Source organism: Ailuropoda melanoleuca, chromosome 18 (assembly GCF_002007445.2).
Source record: "Ailuropoda melanoleuca isolate Jingjing chromosome 18, ASM200744v2, whole genome shotgun sequence".
Classification (NCBI taxonomy): domain Eukaryota; kingdom Metazoa; phylum Chordata; class Mammalia; order Carnivora; family Ursidae; genus Ailuropoda; species Ailuropoda melanoleuca.
The window spans coordinates 6,283,236-6,303,660 of record NC_048235.1 but is presented as its reverse complement, the minus strand read 5'-3'; the positions used below and the strand labels follow the sequence as shown (position 1 = coordinate 6,303,660).

Sequence of the window (20,425 nt, the reverse complement as noted above, 5' to 3'; positions counted from 1 at the left end):
CAGAGAGCCAGCATCCCAAAAACATCTCAACATGCTGTGACCTTGGGCCGACTCACTGAGTGAACAGAACATAATAAAGATAAATAACAGGGCTCAAATCTTGGGCACAGTAAACCAACTTCACAAATGCAGGGTAACATACATGTGGCTGAACAGCAGTTACACATGAAAAATTCTTGAGGAATTTAGTTGATTTTAAGTGTAGTGTGAGTCAATACTCATTTGGTTGCCAGGAAATAAACTCCATTCGAGGCTGTACCAACAAAGGCACAATGGCTGGAGAAGGAAGACCCTTTTTACATGCTTGTAGAACACTTTCAGGACTGAGCCTTGTTCTGAGCAGTATACTATATGAAGAACATGGAAAATTAGATTAAGGTTGATGAGGGAACTTGGAGCTGTCATTTTCATAAAAAGGATATTTAGCTGGGAGAAAAGCTAGCATAGGGAGAACATGACAGATGTTTTCAAAATATTTGAAGAGCTCACATGTGGAAGTTAGATTAGATTTATTGTGTAAAGTCCAGAAGTCAAAAGCAATGGATATGTGGAAGGAAATGCTTTTCTGCAATGTTAATTTTCAAAAAGCACAGAGGACTCCCTGTCCTCTTTGAGCCTTCAAGTACATAATGGGTGGGGGAACTTTCAGAACTTGAAGAGAGTTGTATCAGGTAACAACGTCTCCATCTAAGATTTTATGATCAGTGTATTTAAAAGTAGCTCGGGCTTTCTATGTTCTGTATATCGTTGAAACCCTGTAAGCTAAGTCATGGGCAACTCCATGCAGGAGCCCCAAGGAGGGAGACAGCCAGGGCAATCGCGCCACAACGTGATCTTCCAATGGGGAAATGCAGTGACTTTTCTGCAGATGTCACTTTCTACAATCCGAACAACACACGTGTCTCTTTATCACTCCCCTTCTCATTGAAACCCAACTTTCCCGCAGAAACTGACCCTGCGTGTCTTTCCTTTCCGTGAAGATTCTGGCTCTTCATCCCCACCCGCCATAAGTTTGGGATTCCAAGGGGATCATTAGTATTCATCCCAATAGCCCGCACTGCACTTGAGCTCTCCCGTAGTTCTTGCTGCACATTAAGTTACCCAGTTGCAGGGAAAGAGGGGCCCGAGGCGGGCTCCAAGGTCCCGGCGGGGTCTCCGCCATTGTGATGACTTTCTCTCGGACCTTCTGTAACTTCGGGACAGTTTGCAAACCTCGAACGGGGCGCAGAGGGCGAGGCGTGCCGGGCACGGGGAAGGAACCCGGGAGCTGCCGAGGACAAAGGGTCGGCTGGCCTTCCCCAGTACGCCGACTTAGTCGCGCTCCCCTACGCCCCGCGCGGCCCGCCTGCCCCAGCTGAACTTGCCCCTCAGGCCGCGCTCCCGGGAGGGGGAGGGAAGAGGGGTGGGGACGCGGGGCGCCTGGGCGGAGGCACGGGCAGCAGGGAGCGCGAGGAGCGCTTCCGAGGGAAAGTGAGGGGAGGGCGGCCGGGCTCGGCACGCTCCCTCCCTCGGCCCATGCACTTGCTGGGCTTCTTCTCTCTGGCGTGTTCCCTGCTCGCCGCTGCGCTGCTCCCGGGTACGCGCGACGCGCCCGCTGCCGCCGCCGCCTTCGAATCGGGACTCGGCTTCTCCGACGCGGAGCCCGACGCGGACGAGGCCCAGGTAGGTGCGCGACCGCGCGCTCCGGGGTTGGACTGGGGGCGACTGCGGGGGCGCTGCGGTGTTCGGGATCCTGTGGACCCAGGAGCCGCGCAAAGTGTGTGTTGCTGTTTCACCTTCTGGACGTTGCATCCAAAGTTAACAGAGCTAGCCGCACGCTTCCTGGGAGAAAAGTTTTCTTCTTGTTTTTTTGCATAAAGTTGTTACTGAGTAGGAAGCAAGTCAGGAGAAAGTAAGATAGAAGCAGCCACAGAGGTGGCTGGTGATAGAGATCACAACCTGCTTGAGAGCAGTCCTCGCGGGTGCGCCCAGTGGGCTTGAACCCTCGCGGGGCGCGCGACTCCGGAGAGCCCTGGTTCGTCCCGGTCGGGAGTGCTCTTTTCTTTCCTTTAGCAGATCAGTGGGAGTCCACACTGCTTTAGGGGCTAGGACGACCAGTCAACCGAGGTTTGTTTTCCTGGACCCTTCCTCTTACTCGGAGCACTAGGCGATTTTAGGAAAAGTGTAAAAGGAATTTAGTCACCGGCTTGAGGGCTTAAGACTTGAGATTCACTTGGAGAAGTTGGCCAGAGTTGGGCTGCAGCAGAATCTCTTGCAGATTTCAATCAGGCATGACTTTTCAACTTTATAAAACTCTGCGGTTCTGAAATCTGGTAAAATACTGAAAAGTAAGGTGGATTGTTTTGTTTTGTTTATTAAATAACATATGTTTAATCCCCTCCCGGAAAATGTTGCCAAGGTATTTTTGAGATATATTCTGATTTTCAAAAAGGAGTTACTGTATTTGTGCCTGCTTCTGACTTGCTCTTCCAAAATGTGTACCTAAGATGTTCAGAACTGACATAAGGATGGAAAGTACGCTTAATAGAGTTTGGGAACTCCTGAAGAAGTTTTATATTCGACATACTATGGGACGCCTCCTTTCAAAGACTTGCAGTACCCCTGACTGGGTACACAGAATGCAATGCTTTATTTCAACCCTTGGCCAGTGTGTGTGACTGTCAACTGGGAGGTGACTTGATTAACATACGTTGAATGTGTAGAAATTGAATTACCTGCACAGTTATATTTTGAAATACGTTTTACGACTGAGAANATAAAACTCTGCGGTTCTGAAATCTGGTAAAATACTGAAAAGTAAGGTGGATTGTTTTGTTTTGTTTATTAAATAACATATGTTTAATCCTCTCCCGGAAAATGTTGCCAAGGTATTTTTGAGATATATTCTGATTTTCAAAAAGGAGTTACTGTATTTGTGCCTGCTTCTGACTTGCTCTTCCAAAATGTGTACCTAAGATGTTCAGAACTGACATAAGGATGGAAAGTACGCTTAATAGAGTTTGGGAACTCCTGAAGAAGTTTTATATTCGACATACTATGGGACGCCTCCTTTCAAAGACTTGCAGTACCCCTGACTGGGTACACAGAATGCAATGCTTTATTTCAACCCCTGGCCAGTGTGTGTGACTGTCAACTGGGAGGTGACTTGATTAACATACGTTGAATGTGTAGAAATTGAATTACCTGCACAGTTATATTTTGAAATACGTTTTATGACTGAGAAGACTAATTTTTTAAAAAACCAAGCTACCTCTAAATTTTAAATTTGGGGGACAAATCATATATATATATATATATATACATATACATAACACACAAGTATACACACATATATACAATATGTATTTGTAATTTGTAGGGGTCGAGGGAAAAAAACCTTCTGAGTAAAAATGTGTACCTAAGATGTTCAGAACTGACATAAGGATGGAAATTACGCTTAATAGAGTTTGGGAACTCCTGAAGAAGTTCTATATTCGACATACTATGGGACGCCTCCTTTCAAAGACTTGCAGTACCCCTGACTGGGTACAGAATGCAATGCTTTATTTCAACCCTTGGCCAGTGTGTGTGACTGTCAACTGGGAGGTGACTTGATTAACATACGTTGAATGTGTAGAAATTGAATTACCTGCACAGTTATATTTTGAAATACGTTTTACGACTGAGAAGACTAATTTTTTAAAAAACCAAGCTACCTCTAAATTTTAAATTTGGGGGACAAATCATATATATATATATATATATACATATACATAACACACAAGTATACACACATATATACAATATGTATTTGTAATTTGTAGGGGTCGAGGGAAAAAAACCTTCTGAGTAAAAAAAAAAGTGTTAAATTGCAGAACAGAGTGCATTATGTGATTTGTAAAATTATTTTCAACACAAATACTTAATGTTGGTAGAACTGTTATCATGAGAATGTCTTCCTGTGCTTAAATGCCACAAAAATGTAGCATTAGACCCACTAACACTTCTGGTAATTCGAATGCCTTGGATTTCATGATATCTATTCACTTCCTCTCTCTGTGAAGTCAAATTATTAAAAGTATGACTTAGTAAGGCAACACCCAGAGAGATGGCTGGTGAAAGATCACATAACCTGTTTGAGAGCAGGTTATTGCCTGTGGTAACTTACCGGAGTTTACAGTAGGAAAGTGTGAAGAAGGAAGTAGAATGAGAAGTCTTTCCTGATAAGCCAAAAGCCTGTATGAGAGTCACTCACTGCTGGGTCAGCTTTGAATGAATGTGCTCATGTGTGTTATGGATGGGGGTGCAGTTGCAGGTTCAAGTTAATTTATTTTTCATCTTCAAAATCATCTTCATTGGTGATGTAATCAAATCTTTATTTTGCTGTGAAAATCTTTATATATTTTTATTTGCTTTTCGTATTTAGCCATCTTTTATATCCGGTATGGTGAACATGAGTTGATATTCTGTAGGTAATAGGGACTCTTTTTCACTTGATGAAACATCACTTCAGGTCTCTGAGTTCCACAGCCCATAGACAGTATATTATTTCTGCACTAAAGTGTTTCTCTTTGGTTGACTGGAGGCTTGACAGGGCAAGTGTCATTAATGCCTTTGGTGAAATTGCTATGTCCTTGCCCTTAGATTTCCAAGAGACATGGTCCAAAGACTCCATGTCTCTCCCTAGTGGCCTAAACAAGTGACTCATGAGGAGGTAAAGCTTGGAGAGGAGCTGATTGTTAATTTCCTGTGAGCTACAGAAACCCCAAGAAGAGATTTCAGAAGGTAAATAAAAGACACTAATTATACAAAATCTTCGGCAAATGCAGAGTTTTGGTAATTTACACTTAGAAAGTATTTTTATAATGTTTAAAAAATACAAAACAGCTCACAAACTATAAACTGAGCTTAGCCATCCAGTCCTTCACCACACCCCCAAAGCCATACAAAAAATGGGAGGTAAAATCACAAATACAAACAAGATTTCCTTGTTCCTTGACTTACGTTTGCATTTATTAGGTTCCTCTTTCTAATTATTCATGGTTATATGACTTACTAAAAGATCCCAAAATGTTTCCTATTAATGCAAGCAATCCAACATCAGAAAAGTAAGGAAAGCATAGTACAGGCTATTATATAATTAAAATTAAGTAGGCATGATGGGAAAAAGAGGAAATATTTAAAATTATCACCCAACTAAAAAACCTGCAAAACCTAGAAAGAGCACTAGCTTGCTAATGCAGTCATTTGCCAACATGAGATTGCATAGAGTTCACTCTGATTGGTTGGAATTGAGGCGTTCTGATTTTTAAAAGAAAAAAGTTATTATAAAAAAAATAGAAGGGAGAATTATGTGTAGTGTACTTTTATTCCAAAAAGTGGGCTAGCAGGGAATAGAAATACTTAAATTCTTATATATTTTAGAGCAGTGAATTCAGGGAGAGCATGTCTTACACATTGCACATGCCTGTGTTAAAGTTCAAAGTCAACAAAAGAAAGCTTAAAGATTTATAATCTCGTATCAATTAAAGGAATAATTTAAAAGATCAAATATTATTGAATGAGCAAATACAACTTATTTTCTGTTTTACATAAATAACTTTAAATATCCCTACTTTACAGTTTAAATGCAAAAAAGATTAGTTTAATCTTAACACTAATTGCTTTAATGAGAATAGCTATTTTAAATTAATATAGTAAAAATACATATGGTTTATGGTTACTATCACAAAAAACTTCCTACTAATGGCAACTAGTTTGCAACATGCCAGATTTTCTTTCTCCACTGTTTATAATTCTGCATACTTTGGTACTTGTTTTATTTGTACTTACTGTTTCAGATTAATCAGTGATAATGTTTTTCAAAATACCATGTGTGTGTTAACTGCATTAGAATTCCCTAGAGGGCTTTAATTTTATTACCCTTACCTGAGACCAACCAAATCTCTGGGTTTGGGTCAAGGAATATACATTTAGCTAACATCCTAAGTCATTCTCATGCATGATGACAGTTTTAGAGTCACCGATCGGTGTGTTAACAATGACTAATTTCATTGGTTTTGGCATCTTCACTATGTAACTGTTGAGTTTGCAGGGTAATCTGTTAGGCAATGGGGCATCTTAAAAGACATAAGCCATTTTTCCTGTCTTCAAGGAGCTTACAACTCAGATAGAAAAAAATAAAGGCTTAAGCACAAAAATGCTGTGAGGTATTAGGGGAATGGTAGCAAAGCATTGTCTGTGTCCTGAAGTTTGTGCAAGAGAGTGAGCCCTGTGGCCTCGTTGGTCTGAGTGCCTTGGCATGAGGCAGAACTTGGGCTGTAACTTGGGTGAGAATTTCCAGCAGATGACTAGACTATATCAAGCACAGGAATCCCTTTTGTGTTGTGGATGCGGTGAGAAGATAAGAAGACCAGGTGTTATATAGAGTAACAGTGAAGAATCTTAACTATGAATAAGTTTTTGGAGATGGATGGGTTGCATTGCAACCACTTTAAGGTGGGTTATGGAGGGTGATTCCTGCTCTGAGCACCTGGAAGACACAGGTCATACGAAAAGTATTGAAATCATTTCTGAGATTGATTAGACATTGTAAACACTTGCTGGGGGCATGGTCTAGTGATGAAGCAACAACAATATTCTAGAAGGGAGGTGATGAATAGAGCAGAGTTGACGCAATGGGAACAGAAGCCAAAGCTGTCACAGAGGAAGAACCCATAGATTTGTTGACTAATTCGTCAGAAAGATTAGGGAGTGGAAGAAATGAACCTTGGCATCAATACTTTAATCATAGGATAATGTTGGTCCTACTTGAAGGATTAGGGCATTGCAGAGAAGAGCAGAGACTGTTTTTTATGGATCATTGATGGATAATGACAATGTTATTCCGTAAATCACTTAAGATTTTACTAGTCTAAAAACTCTTCGGAGAAGCAAAGTAAGCTTTACAAATTTACATCCCATTAGAGGAAAATAATTGCCTAGGATCAACAGGACTTAAACTGTTGTAATATCCTTAAAGTATTTGAGCATTTGACAAGTACTATTACAATCCCGAAAGGAAAATTAACAGTCGCGTATCCTGCTGCTCTGCATTGAAAATGGAGAGGTAAATTTTATTCCACTAAATTGGGCCATAAATGCAACCATAATATGCAGTCATTGACTTGCAGCCTTCTCTGTGCTTCATGTCGCAGTACCCATGACATTTCTCTCATGTACTGTAAATGTCCATACTTTTTAGCAGCAATCTTTAGAAAGGAGGTTCAATAGTAGAGAAATATGAAATGTCTGTGAACATGGAAACCTACGACCTCTCTTGTCTTCACCTCACTCTGCATCAACTTATGTTGGAGGCCCAGAGTTTCACTCCCTAAGAGCCCCTTTCTGAGGAGGGCAAAGGATCATATAATGGAAGAATTGGATTCTTGTCCCCTTTTCCCAAGTATCTACTCTTTAATGGCAAGTCTACAGTTTTTATGATTATGAATTGCCTTAGAGTGTATGATTAAGTGTTTTGTAAGCCTCCTCTCTTAAAAGAGATTTCTGACCCAACTCTGAATGATGCTGGGGATCTATGGTTTGGGACATAAAAAGCTCAATTCCTCCTTCATTTTGGTTTCTACTTCTTTGTATTCTTTCTTCTGAATTGTGGACACCTGATTGGCAGTCATTCATTCAAGAATCAATTATCATCAGGGCGCCTGGGTGGCTCAGTCAGTTAAGTGTCTGCCTTTGGCTCAGGTCATGATCTTGGGGTCCTGGGATCAAGCCCCTGCATCGGGCTCCCTGCTCAGTGGGGAATCTGCTTCTCCCTCTGCCTCCACCCGCTTGTGCTCATGCTCACTTGCTCTCTCACTCTCTCTCAAATAAATGAATAAAATCTTAAAAACAAAAAAAGAATCAATTGTCATTAAAATTGCTTTGTAGGAAGCAGTTTCTGGTATCAAGGCACAGCTTTAGAGCCATTGGGTCTCTATTCTTGTCTGTCTAAGTTAATCTGAGAAGGTGGAGCATGGTGGATTGGTGAGATTCCTTTCTGGCCTTCCCGTTCTGGGGCTCTCGAGATGGAGGTCTTGACCTCCTTATCAACATGGGACCAACCAGGAGTTCTGTCTTATAGCTCTCTCTAGGATGTTTTGGGACTCAGAGGCTGGTGGGAGAGGAAGGTAGGTTGCCTGTGCCCCTGGTACTGGTGTCTTTGGCAGCTATAGGGGTCTTTACAAGTTCAGATCACTCCCTGGGGACCATCTATACCTCTGTATATGGAGTAGGTGTTCGCATAATAATTCGGTCTCCCCTGCAATATCCTGAGCACTGTGCTGACAGCCTTACACTTTTGTTTTTCCCTGACATCTTTCTGAGATGGATGTTACTGTATTTCATTAAAGATAATAAACCCAAGACTCAAATGACTTTGCCAGGAGCAAGGATAGAGCTTTTTTCTTTATTTCTCTTTTTTAAAAAAAACTTTTGCAGCACATATTTTAGAAAAGTGTGATAATGGGTTTGGGCCTTCTGGGTTTTGAAAGACCCATGACCATATATAGTCTTTTCTTCCTGCAAGTGTAGCTGTGGGCAAAAAGGCAGAGAGAAGAGGTACTCTGCACGGAAGGCCTATCCAGTTACATTTATTTAAGCCCCAGTTCCCTACAATTGGACGACTCTGAAATAAACTTGTACTTTCTTCTCAGCCTTACCATATGGTGCCCCTCTGATGAAAGGGTGATCGCAAATGGCCTAATCCGTAGTAGCATTGCAAGAATGACTGCATAATGAGAACTCAAACGAGAATTCCTGACAATCACACAGTTTTTCTAAGCGGCACTAATGTAACTTCAGTGAAAGATTATGGTCTTACCTATGCTCAGTGACCTTTCGTGAATATTTGGATTTGGAAAGAGCAAACTGTGGTTGGTAGAAGCATTACAGGTCCTCTGACTTCCAATCATACGTAGTTTCATCTGGTACCAGTTACCTTATTTCTGGTAGATGTGTATTCTGTAGATGCTACCTGGTCCCACAGTTGTTGCAGAAGGCGCATTTGTGAGTTCAGATCTGTATAAATCATGAATTCAGGTCTCCTTGATTCTTCACATTAGAAAAAACAGATGTAGCAGAGAACTTTAAACAGTAAACAAGGGATGATAGTTCATTTAACTTACAACATAATTCTGAAATTTACAGTAAATATTATAGATTTGTCTGTGTAATTGTTTCTTCTGAAATTTCCTCGTGTAAATTATTCAGGTGGTTCCTATGGCTAGTGGATTTACTCTTTTTCAGAGTTTGTAGTTTAACTGTAGGAGAAGGAAGACATTGTCTTATTACCAGGCATCCATCATAGAGTCAATCACATGGGTGCCTTGAAACACCTTCCACTGGTACATTCTTACTGTTTCCTGGTCCTGACTGTGAGCTAGTGGCTTTCAGGTGTGAGGAGGGAGTGGTGCAGTTCTGAAATCCAAAAGCTCATTTTCATATATTACTTGGTCCTCTAATCCTGATCTCCTCTAATGAGAGGCTATTTATAGTATTTATCCTCTTAATTTGAATACTTCTAAGCTTCATTAAAGAAATAGTAATTTACATATGAGATCAGCCCTGCTGGGGGTTGGTTTTACGTTGGCTACGTATAAAATGCATATATATGCACTGGGTTTCCTGAAGAATTCTGGGAGCTGAAGTTAACACAGTCCCCAGGGCAAAGGTACGGGATTGGATTGTAGAGCGGTTCTTTTCCAAAGGCTGCCCCCAGTCCCCTGATCACCTCAGTGACCACCTGGAGGGGAAACTGAAGGAATCGGGAAGGAGACCATGGGGATGCTGTTAACTCCGCTTGCCTGTTAGTATCAGATTTATGATTTCTTACTCCAAATTCTTCCATTTTAATCTACTTAAATTAAGGAGCATTTCAATGAGTTGTCACTCACAGCAGCTTCAACTGCAAGCAGGAAATGACAATGCGGTGAGTGACGCACACTGTAGAGTGAGTGATTCCTGTCTGTAACAAGCATGTGATCCTTTGTGAGGAACGAGAAGCTTACTCATTTAAAATACCAAAAATGGGTTACACTGTAATGCAGACAGTGTCAGAGCTATAGTAAGCAAGTCTCCTGATTTACGAGAAGTTGTTGGGTAAGCCCCTGGCGGCTGCACGGACAAGCATGGAAAGGCTGGACTGGTGTTTGGGCAGCTGCACAAAACAAGTCGATGCTGATTACAGAAACAAAGGAGGGGGACTATTTTGGGTATTGAAGTGTGAAAGCAAAGCACAAAAGCAGTAAGGTTAGTGCTTGAGGTCAAGATGGGGTTTGGGGAGATGAGCAGGGAGTAGACTGCTTTGGCTGAAGAGTCCAGAGCTATAAGGGAAACAGAGGGGAATCTTGTAGAAGGTGTAAGAAACCAAGGTGTAAGAAACCAACCAAACTTTGGATCTTGGTGGAAAGCAACAGGAGCCACTGAAGATTCTTGAGTGATAGGCTGAAATTGGTGTCTTAGAGCTTAATTTGGCATCATTGTGCAGAAATATCTAAAAAAGAGAACTAGAAGCTGGCCACAAGCTTCCCTGAAGCCATTTTCAACTGTAGCCTTCCTTGAGGTGTCTGTTAGTGACTGCTCTTCTCATTCCATGGGCCACCCATACATGGTGTTTGAAGTCCACTGTATGCTCCTGATTATTTCTGATGGATGGTGATGACCACTGCAGACTTATGTAAGCACCCATCACTGCACTATCTGGAAACATTTATAAAATACATTAATAACAGACATTTTTTCTATTATGGCTCACATTCCAAACAGAGCAAGCAGTGTAGACAGTGGTCATGCTTCAATACACACACATACTCTCTCTCATATACACACACACGTACACGACCCCCCACCCCTTCTCTCCCCCCACCTTAATCACTCTTCAAACTGCCAGCCATGGCTTATGTATTCATTCTTGTCTAGCTAAATATTTTTGGACAATCCATTGAAAGAGAATATAAAAAAATCAAAGTAATATGATATATTCTCTACAGCTTATACACTGATTTGTAGTTTAACTAGAAATTAAAGAGCAAGAAAGCAAGAGCAAGAGAGAGACTGATAACCCTAAAGTGTCCTAGCAATTCCTCCTTTTTTTTTTTTTTAAGAAGCCTCTATGCCCAATGTGGGGCTTGAACTCAACACCCTGAGATCAAGAGTCACATGCTTCACCAACTGAGCCAGCCAGGCGCCCCCAGCAAGTCCTTCTTTTTAAAATCTTACAAATATTCCGGCCGACAGTAAGACTAGAGGAGGGGGACAGAAATGAGCTATCAAATTCTGTAAATTTTTGTTAGATAGATAGGTTTCATCATCAGAAAAACATCTCAGACATAAATAAGTACTGCATGCAGTCCTAGGTGTTTGAAGTAACTGCGATAGTCTTCAGAGTGATTCCCCAGCACCTTCCACCTAATGTATTACATTGGTATTATAAGCTTACTGACAATTTTCCTGATTTCTTAAATATGGAAAGGAGAGGTAATATTGATATTTGATTTTGAGAAAATTGGGGAAAATCCATGGTGTTAAATCATTCACTGTATGGAGGCTACGTGTTATAGATTGGCTTAGAATACGTTTCCACCTGTCCTGTGTGCCTGGGTTTGTGTCTTTCCTAGAGTGTGACAGCTCTGGCCACAGACGACCAAGTCAAAGAACAGGGGACGATGGTCATCCCCTGTAGTGCCTTGCACTTAAGTCATTGGGTGAAAAGGATTTTGGTACACACAGGAGTTTTATAATGCCATATAATTTCATATGAACTCATTCTGAATCCTTCAAAGCTTACATACTTTATTTTTTAAAAGATTTTATTTATTTATTTGAGAGAGAGAGAGCAAGCATGAGCCTGGGGAGGGGCAGAGGGAGAGGGAGAAGCAGAGCCCCCCACCGAGCAGGGAGCCCACTGCCCCCAGTGCAAGGCTCCATCCCAGGACCCCGGGATCATGACTTGAGCCGAAGGCAGACGCTTGATAGACTGAGCCACCCAGGTGCCCCAGAGCGTAAATACTTTAAAGTTTAAATCTCTATTAAGAAGCAGACTGATGTTGCTACTTCAGTATGTAAACCTCTCCCATCTTTATATTATTAATTGGCATAAGAGAAATAAAAATACACATTCTAAATTCACAGGGAAACCATTCCAGAAGACCTAACGTATTAAATATACCATTTCAACAAATAAAATATAAAGAAAATATAATGGTAGAATGTTATATGCAAGAAGTAAACTAGTGTAAATTTGCTTAGAAAAATGTGATTGCTCTGTTTCTTTGGGGCACCCTTTCAGAGTGGGAACCAGCTAAATCTGTCCTGTCTGTGTGTCATTGAGATGAATAATGGAGTAGATACTTTACTTCTAGGGTAAGTCTGATTTACTTAAGTGCCCTGATTTGCTCATAGTACTTGATTTTATTTGACGGTTCTATTTACTGGTTTGCCAGTCAGTAAACACTGTGAATTTCTTGGTGCAGAAACTTGATGGTGTTGAGGGTGGGCGGAGGTGTGCAAGCAGACAAGGAAGACGAAATTCAAAATGAGTGGTATGTACAGTTCCTGGCTCTTCAAGAGCTAACAATATATTACTTCTTCAATAGCATCTTGAAAGTTCACTTCCTTAGGATTCAAATACAGATGTTAGTCGAAGTCTTTTAGGAACTTTTGATCACAAACCATATTTCTAAACTGAGAATGTATTCCTGACTCAATCTGGACCAAAAGATTAGACAGACACTAGATTTTCAGCCCATTTGTAAATGAATAAAGAATTAGATAATACATCATCTATAAAAATCCATACATATCCCATGTAGATTATCTGTACAATTCTATATGCAGATACTGCTATCATCTTTTTTTAAAGTGATTTTCCATATCTTTATTTGAGGACTAGAACTCTATGTCATGATATAAAATGCAGCTTTATATTTAAGTGCCATTATATTTTCAAATTTAAATTTTAATGTAATTTTCTTCACAGTCATTTTTATTCTTATACTATATATTTTTTTTGTTAAAAGTGCTGTGCTTGTATTTTTGGTCAGAAACAAGATTAAAATAACATTGTATACTTAATATTCCTTTGTATGTGGAGGAAAGGTTCGTGAAATTAATAATACTTTTGCTTCCAACTTGAAGTGCTTGAACAGATGAAAAGTTCATAAAAGGAGAGAGCACATTTGACATTGTGGTTGTTCTGGAAGTTTCTCACATACATGAGTGAGTCCCCTCACGTACATGGACGGGCTGGAAGTGGGGGAGGCTGAAGGTTTACCACCTCCTCAGCCAACTAGTGTTCAAAGGTTTAATGCCTTTTTTCCTGATGGCACAAATAATTATCTTACTAAAACAGATGTGTTGATAAGAGCCCTATAACCTTTCCTCTGGAAAATAGTGCATTTTCTTCTCTTTGTTCACACTGTTTCATGGAGTCTTTTCTTCCAATGCCCCCTCACCAAAAGAAGTTGGGGATAAACTTGACAAATTAAATCAGACTGAAGTCTTAAAGAAAATGGCCCTGATTGTCTTTCATCCAGAGTGACCACACAGCTGCCATGAATCTTAGGGTGGAATTCCTATAATCTGGAAAAGGGGTTGTTATGTCCTCTCACTCAGAGTTCCTTGGAAGTAGCCGGTTAATATCAAATGCCAGATGTGAGGCTCTTTTAAACCACCATGGTTTACTTTACTACAATATCATTGCCTACATGGAATATTTTTAATTCTTTCTTTTTGTTTGCATCTGTTGTATGTATTTAGTTACTTTATCCTTCTTAAAGTCCTCTTCCAAGTTTATGTTTTGAAAAATGGAATACTTATTTAGATCCATGTTTGCTTATGGGTCATGACACTTAAGACTTCCCTAAAAAACAAACTAATCCTTTTGCCTCAGAGCCAAATTTAAATTTGGGGATGATAGTGAATCATTGTTTGTTCTCTTTGAATCCTGGGGCTTTAAAAAAAAAAAAATTGGTGGCCATCCACGGCAAATTAGAATTTTACTAAGGTCAAAATTACTCATGAGTCATGACCATTACACTTAAAATTGAGTAACTTGAAGCTGCTATAGATACACAGATTAAGCAAATAATGATGTCATAAATCGTAGTGCAAATTATTTTTTTCTCCTAAGCATTGGTAGCAGCAGAGTCTGCCCTTTTGCAGACAAATTCTGTTTTACTTTAGAAAAACGCACGTTTGTGTCGTGGCCGCAGGAGCACAGGGTAATTAGATTACTGGAAAGTAGCATATGGAGACACCTACCTTAGTGAATGAAAGATGAAAATATTTAAAATTAGCGTTAACTTTCTCTGTCATGCTTACTTGACCGTGCAAGCTCTTCTGCATTCTTGACTGCCTCAAGCTTCCTCCAGTAGAAAATATCTAAAATTTTCCCTTCGTATGCCAAGTTTTTATTTTTATTTTTTTTAAACTTGATTTTAGCTTTATGATGCCTCTATAAAGCGTCTGCAGCAGGGTGGGAAGGAGAACAGACGTGCCTGATTTGCCTTCATTGTCAGCTCTGCCCCTCTCAGGGCCGACTATGGGGTTTCTCCCCCCAGTATTGTTGCAGATCAAAGTAAATTTGACTTTCTGCCCCCAAATTAAAATGGTAACTTAAAAACAAAGATATTTATGTGCTAAAAGTAAATCTGTGATATTCAGATGAACTGTAGGAGGCTATACCATATGCATTGTGTGTGGCACGTTAAGTATTAAATGCTTGCTTTGGGCACCTGGGTGGCTCAGTTGGTTAAGGATCTGCCTTCCACTGAGGTCATGGTCCTGGACTCCCGGGATTGAGTCCCGCATCCAGCTCCCTTCTCAGGAGGGAGTCTGCTTTTCCCTCTGACCTTTCTTTCATTCTCTCTCAAATAAATAAATAAAATCTTTGAAAAAATAAAATAAATGCTTGCTTAGCGAATGGGTTATAAATGAGTTTTAATAGATATGTCTGTGAAGTGCCAAACAGTTGTCATTCGTCTGAATTTTAAGAGTTCCAGTTAAATATTTATGTTTAAAACCTTTCAGTTTTTCACAAAATGTCACCAACCTATCATAAATATGGACTTCAATACCTGTTACTATGGGTGTCATTTAGACCGACTGGTACTGACACTCTGAGGTTGTATGATTTCATGAGCGGTGAACATCGCTTTCCATACTTAAGTGTAGTCTTTTCCAGAACATTTTCTAGTTTTCTAAGCCTAAGCTTAAACTATTACCACTTTAGTTAATTAAGTCCATTTTTTTTTCTATCTGGGTGCTTTGCTTTCCCCCTGACATGAGTTGGTCTGTCCTATGTGCAGTAGGAAAAATGTGCAGTTATTCGAGGATCATGGTCTCCTTGAAGGGAGACTGCTGATTAAGAGATTAATATTCGTCTTTATAAAATTGGAAAGAGATACTTTCGTTGCAAAGTATCCCACTTGCTAATGTGCCCTTGGGTGCCCATAGACATGGTAACATTCTTTTATAAACCAAAATTTTTCGGACACATGATACTCTTACTCTTCCCAATAAGTTGCACGATCTTTTCTTTTCCTTTATTCCATCTTTCTACTCTCGTATAATATTTTGCAGTTAAATATTTTTAAACACACTTTAAACAACTTTTGCTCATTACAAAATAACTATGTCTACCACTGCCAAGAGTTATTCATTGTTTATGCCACCTTGTACTACAGTATATAAATGGCGTTCTATGAAGAATGTTAACATTTTTAATTGAGGGTAGATTTTCTTAGAGTAAATTTAGATTTGAACTTAAATGTTCGGGAAAACCAGATTTCAGGCTCTGTTGTCTTTGTACCTCAACACATCTTCCCACTATTTTGATGCATAAATGATGCTTTTACATCATGGTTGCTTCAATTTAATGTAACATTAGCTGGTTTGTGGCTTGGAAAGCTTAGTACAAATACTGCATCCATAAATACAGAAGTATAAACAGTATGTAGATAGAATGTGCATTTAGAGTGAAGAACCAGGATTTTTTCCAGACTTTCAGTGCTTTTTTTTTTTTTGTGGTAACATATAAATTTATAATAATTTTGTTAAACTGATTTATGCTATTGCTGCAATTTGAAATCAGAAAAATTTCGAGGATGTGTCTAGAGTTTGTAAGGACAGCAAGGATATTTGAAAATGAGACACTCAGGAAATTGAGAAGGTAAGTTCCTACACATGTGGAACAGACGGTGTTTTGGATCAGACTGGATGTTTTGCAGCAGGGAGTTGGAGCATGGGTAAAGTATATCTGGGTCATGTTTGGTTATCAAAACTTGACTTCATTGAGGCTGGTAATTAAGGAGGAGGATAGTTTACATTAGCCTTTATAATGCTTTAGTTGTTTAGCAAAATAACTGGCTCTTAGCGCCAGATGATTTAGTCAAAATTATTTTATTAGGGAATTCCTACTTGAATCAACATCTGATTATAATAGATGTCATAGTGCTAAATACTGGCTTAATGATGGTTGGAGGAAAAAAATGCTTGTTTTCTTTGATTTAGGGCATCTTAAGGAACAGTTTTCTCTCTGGTAGCATTCTTTTCTAGAAGTGGGTTCTGTTCACTTGCTTTGTGTGTGTGTATGTGTGTGTGTGTATGTCGGTATATGGCATTTTCTTTGTCGCTTCCAATTATAATTGTAAGCAAATATCAATAGAAATTCTTTGTAACCCAGTATGGTTTAGTCATCAAACTCACCAGCAAATATGTCTACTGTGAGAAGACAGAGTCGGCCACAACTACACCATCAGCATGTGAAGTCATACTGTCCTCTGTTCCCCACTCATTTTTTTTTCTTATTTATGTACCATTCCGGTTAAAGTTCAATATTTTGGTGATTATAATTGTGGGCAGAATAAAAATGTATGTCATTTTGAACTATACACAGAAAAGACATCGAGTTCTTAGATTTGAAGAATTATTTAGAATATGATTATAACTTCAAGCAAAGTTAACTAAAGAATTAGATTTCTAGGCACATTCTGCCCATAAATGGATACCTTACGTATACTGAGAATAACTGTTAGATCTGTATCTGTCTCTTTATGAAATTGATTAATTGGTTCACCAAGTAATTATTCCCTTCCATGTGTCAGTATTTAAGATAGTAAGTAAAATCTGAGGAAAACAATTCTATAAAATTCTAAGATGTAAGCTTTTATATGCTTAAAGGTGTTGTATATAATAGTGACTCATTTTTTTATGGGACAGTTTTCATGTACTCAGTTAAGATTTATAAACTTATTTCCTAGCTTTCTTTGCAGGTAGCATTGCCATAGACTAGTTCTGGCCAATGATGTATAAGACAGGCTCTCATAAAGATTTATGGGAAAATTTTACTTTTCTGATAAGACACTGCTTTTCTTCCTGCTTTGTTTTCTTCCCTGGGAATAAGAAAAAATCGCTTATAACTAAAAAAAATACTTTATGCTTATCAAAAGAACACTTTTAGACTTCTGTGGACTTAAATTTTTATAATTATTGATGTAAGCATGTGGCCATGGAGTGACTTTCTAAATTTGTACGATGTCTTCCATCTGTTGCCCCTAGTGTTAAAATAATTTGTATCTTTATATCCAACATTTTTTTCATGGCTGATGGATTCTCTTAAAATGTTATTTATGTTCATATTTTATAAATACTTTAAGAAACCACATTTCAAATAAATAAAAATTCTGTCTATGGAGAAGTCTATGCATCTTGTCCCTTCTCACCGTTACAAGTGTTAATAGCTTGGGAGTGACTCCTGACCAACTCTGAGTGTTTGGAAGATGGTAGCTAGAGAGAAGAGAAAGATCTCCTGGGATTTAGAGAGAGAGAGAGAGAGCGAGAGAGAGAGAGTTGGATGAGAAGTCTCAGAAGTGACAGGAAAAAATATGCAAACAAGAAAATATTTTCATATCTTCATTTAGATTAATGAATAATTAAACACTGGGACTATGCAAAAATTGTGTTTGATTCCAGGCCTTTACAGCCTGAATTTGTCATCATAGCATCAAGATGGGAAAGGAGGAAAGCATGCTAATTTAAATTTAAAGCAGCTGGAAATATAATACATGGCATAGAGGCCCATCTCATCTGTAACCAAGTGCTTACAGATGCCACATGGACGGTTTTCACTGCAATTATAAAACTCAGTGGAATGTTTAGGGGTCATTCCAAGAATGTGATTGGCCAATGTACGGGGTACTCATTCTTAAGAAAAGCTCTGTCCAACACAAATTTTAAATGTATACAATCCCTTCTAGATGGATGAAGAGTTTCAGTTTAACATTTTGGGGAAAAAATACCATCAAATAGTAAGAGATATAGAACCTTAGTTTACTTTTTCTAATAATAGTTTATTTATAAACACAATACAGTTCTCTTTCAGTTAGGTTTTTTTTTTTTTTTCCTCAGCTATAAAATTGTGAAGCTGGAGCCCACAAGCCAAGCTGTAGTAATCTGCAATGATTAAAGATTTTATACTTGACAAGCCTTCTTCCTGAAGGTTACTTGCTTCCCCTTGGAGCTGTGGATTTATTATCCACCACTCGAGGGTGGGTAAATGTCTTAAATTCACTTCTGCCACGATTTGCCATCTGGGGGATTAAGTGGTGAGTTAGCCGTATTCATACAGTGGACTCCATATCTATGCTCAAGGCACTTTGACCGTATCTGGTCGTTAAAACCTGATCGATCATGGTTCTACTCTGAGGCTGAACCAACTGATTTCTAAGATATTCCTACCTGACAATCTAGAGAATCCGAATCAAGACATGTCGTTTTCAGGAAGCAGCATTAAATAAAGCATGTGTTCTAATGTATTCCTTCAAGACTTAATCTGGACCATGAAGTGTATTTTTACTTATGAGTTCCTATTGGGATACTATTTTAAGTTCTAGAATTGGTCGTATATTCCCATTTCTTGCTTCTTTGATATTTAAATTTTCAGTTTCATATTCTTCCATTTTACATGGTATAGCCATTTTATATCAGGATAATTTTTTTGCCACAAGAATAAATGTTTGACACACCCCACACATGTAGACTCCTAGCATAACTAGATTCAGTTGCTGAGTCACAAGGAAAAGTGATTCTTTGATTTTGGTTGCTGAATTTATTAACTACATACTAATTTCTGGCCTATTTAAAACTTAACACTTATAAAGGTAATTAAATAATTCAAAATATCAACCAGAATGCATATTTAACATTCAGCTTCATCCTATTAAACATCATTTGATGAATTATATATTAAGTAGTCCTATGCCATAAATTATTCAAGAATTACAACTATTTGCACGTCATAAATCAACTGTATATTATGTAGTACTGATTTTATTTTTATTTTCTTTTTTCCTAGCAACGTGCTGGGAACAAGTAAATTCCTCAAGCAAAGTATATACTCTTGTCAGTTATCCAATATAGTAAAGAAATGAGGTTGTCTTCATAAGTGAATTTCCTGGACTCCTGCAATTTAGCACTTTTAAGTATTATATCTCATATTTTTATTCTGTTGATTAAAGCAGGTTAGACATAACCTCATTTTAATAATTTGGGTATGAAATAAGAATTATGGCTACTTCCCATTGTTCTCCCTACCACCATTACTTACCACTTCAGTTTGCAGTGGCCTTTGCACTTTTAAAAAAATTTGCTTTTATGGTNGAGAGAGAGAGAGTTGGATGAGAAGTCTCAGAAGTGACAGGAAAAAATATGCAAACAAGAAAATATTTTCATATCTTCATTTAGATTAATGAATAATTAAACACTGGGACTATGCAAAAATTGTGTTTGATTCCAGGCCTTTACAGCCTGAATTTGTCATCATAGCATCAAGATGGGAAAGGAGGAAAGCATGCTAATTTAAATTTAAAGCAGCTGGAAATATAATACATGGCATAGAGGCCCATCTCATCTGTAACCAAGTGCTTACAGATGCCACATGGACGGTTTTCACTGCAATTATAAAACTCAGTGGAATGTTTAGGGGTCATTCCAAGAATGTGATTGGCCAATGTACGGGGTACTCATTCTTAAGAAAAGCTCTGTCCAACACAAATTTTAAATGTATACAATCCCTTCTAGATGGATGAAGAGTTTCAGTTTAACATTTTGGGGAAAAAATACCATCAAATAGTAAGAGATATAGAACCTTAGTTTACTTTTTCTAATAATAGTTTATTTATAAACACAATACAGTTCTCTTTCAGTTAGGTTTTTTTTTTTTTTTCCTCAGCTATAAAATTGTGAAGCTGGAGCCCACAAGCCAAGCTGTAGTAATCTGCAATGATTAAAGATTTTATACTTGACAAGCCTTCTTCCTGAAGGTTACTTGCTTCCCCTTGGAGCTGTGGATTTATTATCCACCACTCGAGGGTGGGTAAATGTCTTAAATTCACTTCTGCCACGTTATTTG

General features: G+C 38.7%; 1 protein-coding gene across 1 annotated transcript in view; it reads left to right on the top strand.

Moving 5' to 3' along the window:
- The first annotated feature begins 1,503 nt into the window (after positions 1–1,503).
- VEGFC (vascular endothelial growth factor C) overlaps positions 1,504–20,425 on the top strand; it is a 98,869-nt gene continuing 79,947 nt past the window's right edge. The window contains exon 1 of the mRNA XM_011237393.3: positions 1,504–1,662. Within this exon, the coding sequence (XP_011235695.2) occupies positions 1,516–1,662 (147 nt within the window). The 5' untranslated portion in view covers positions 1,504–1,515. The remainder of the gene's footprint in view (positions 1,663–20,425) is intronic.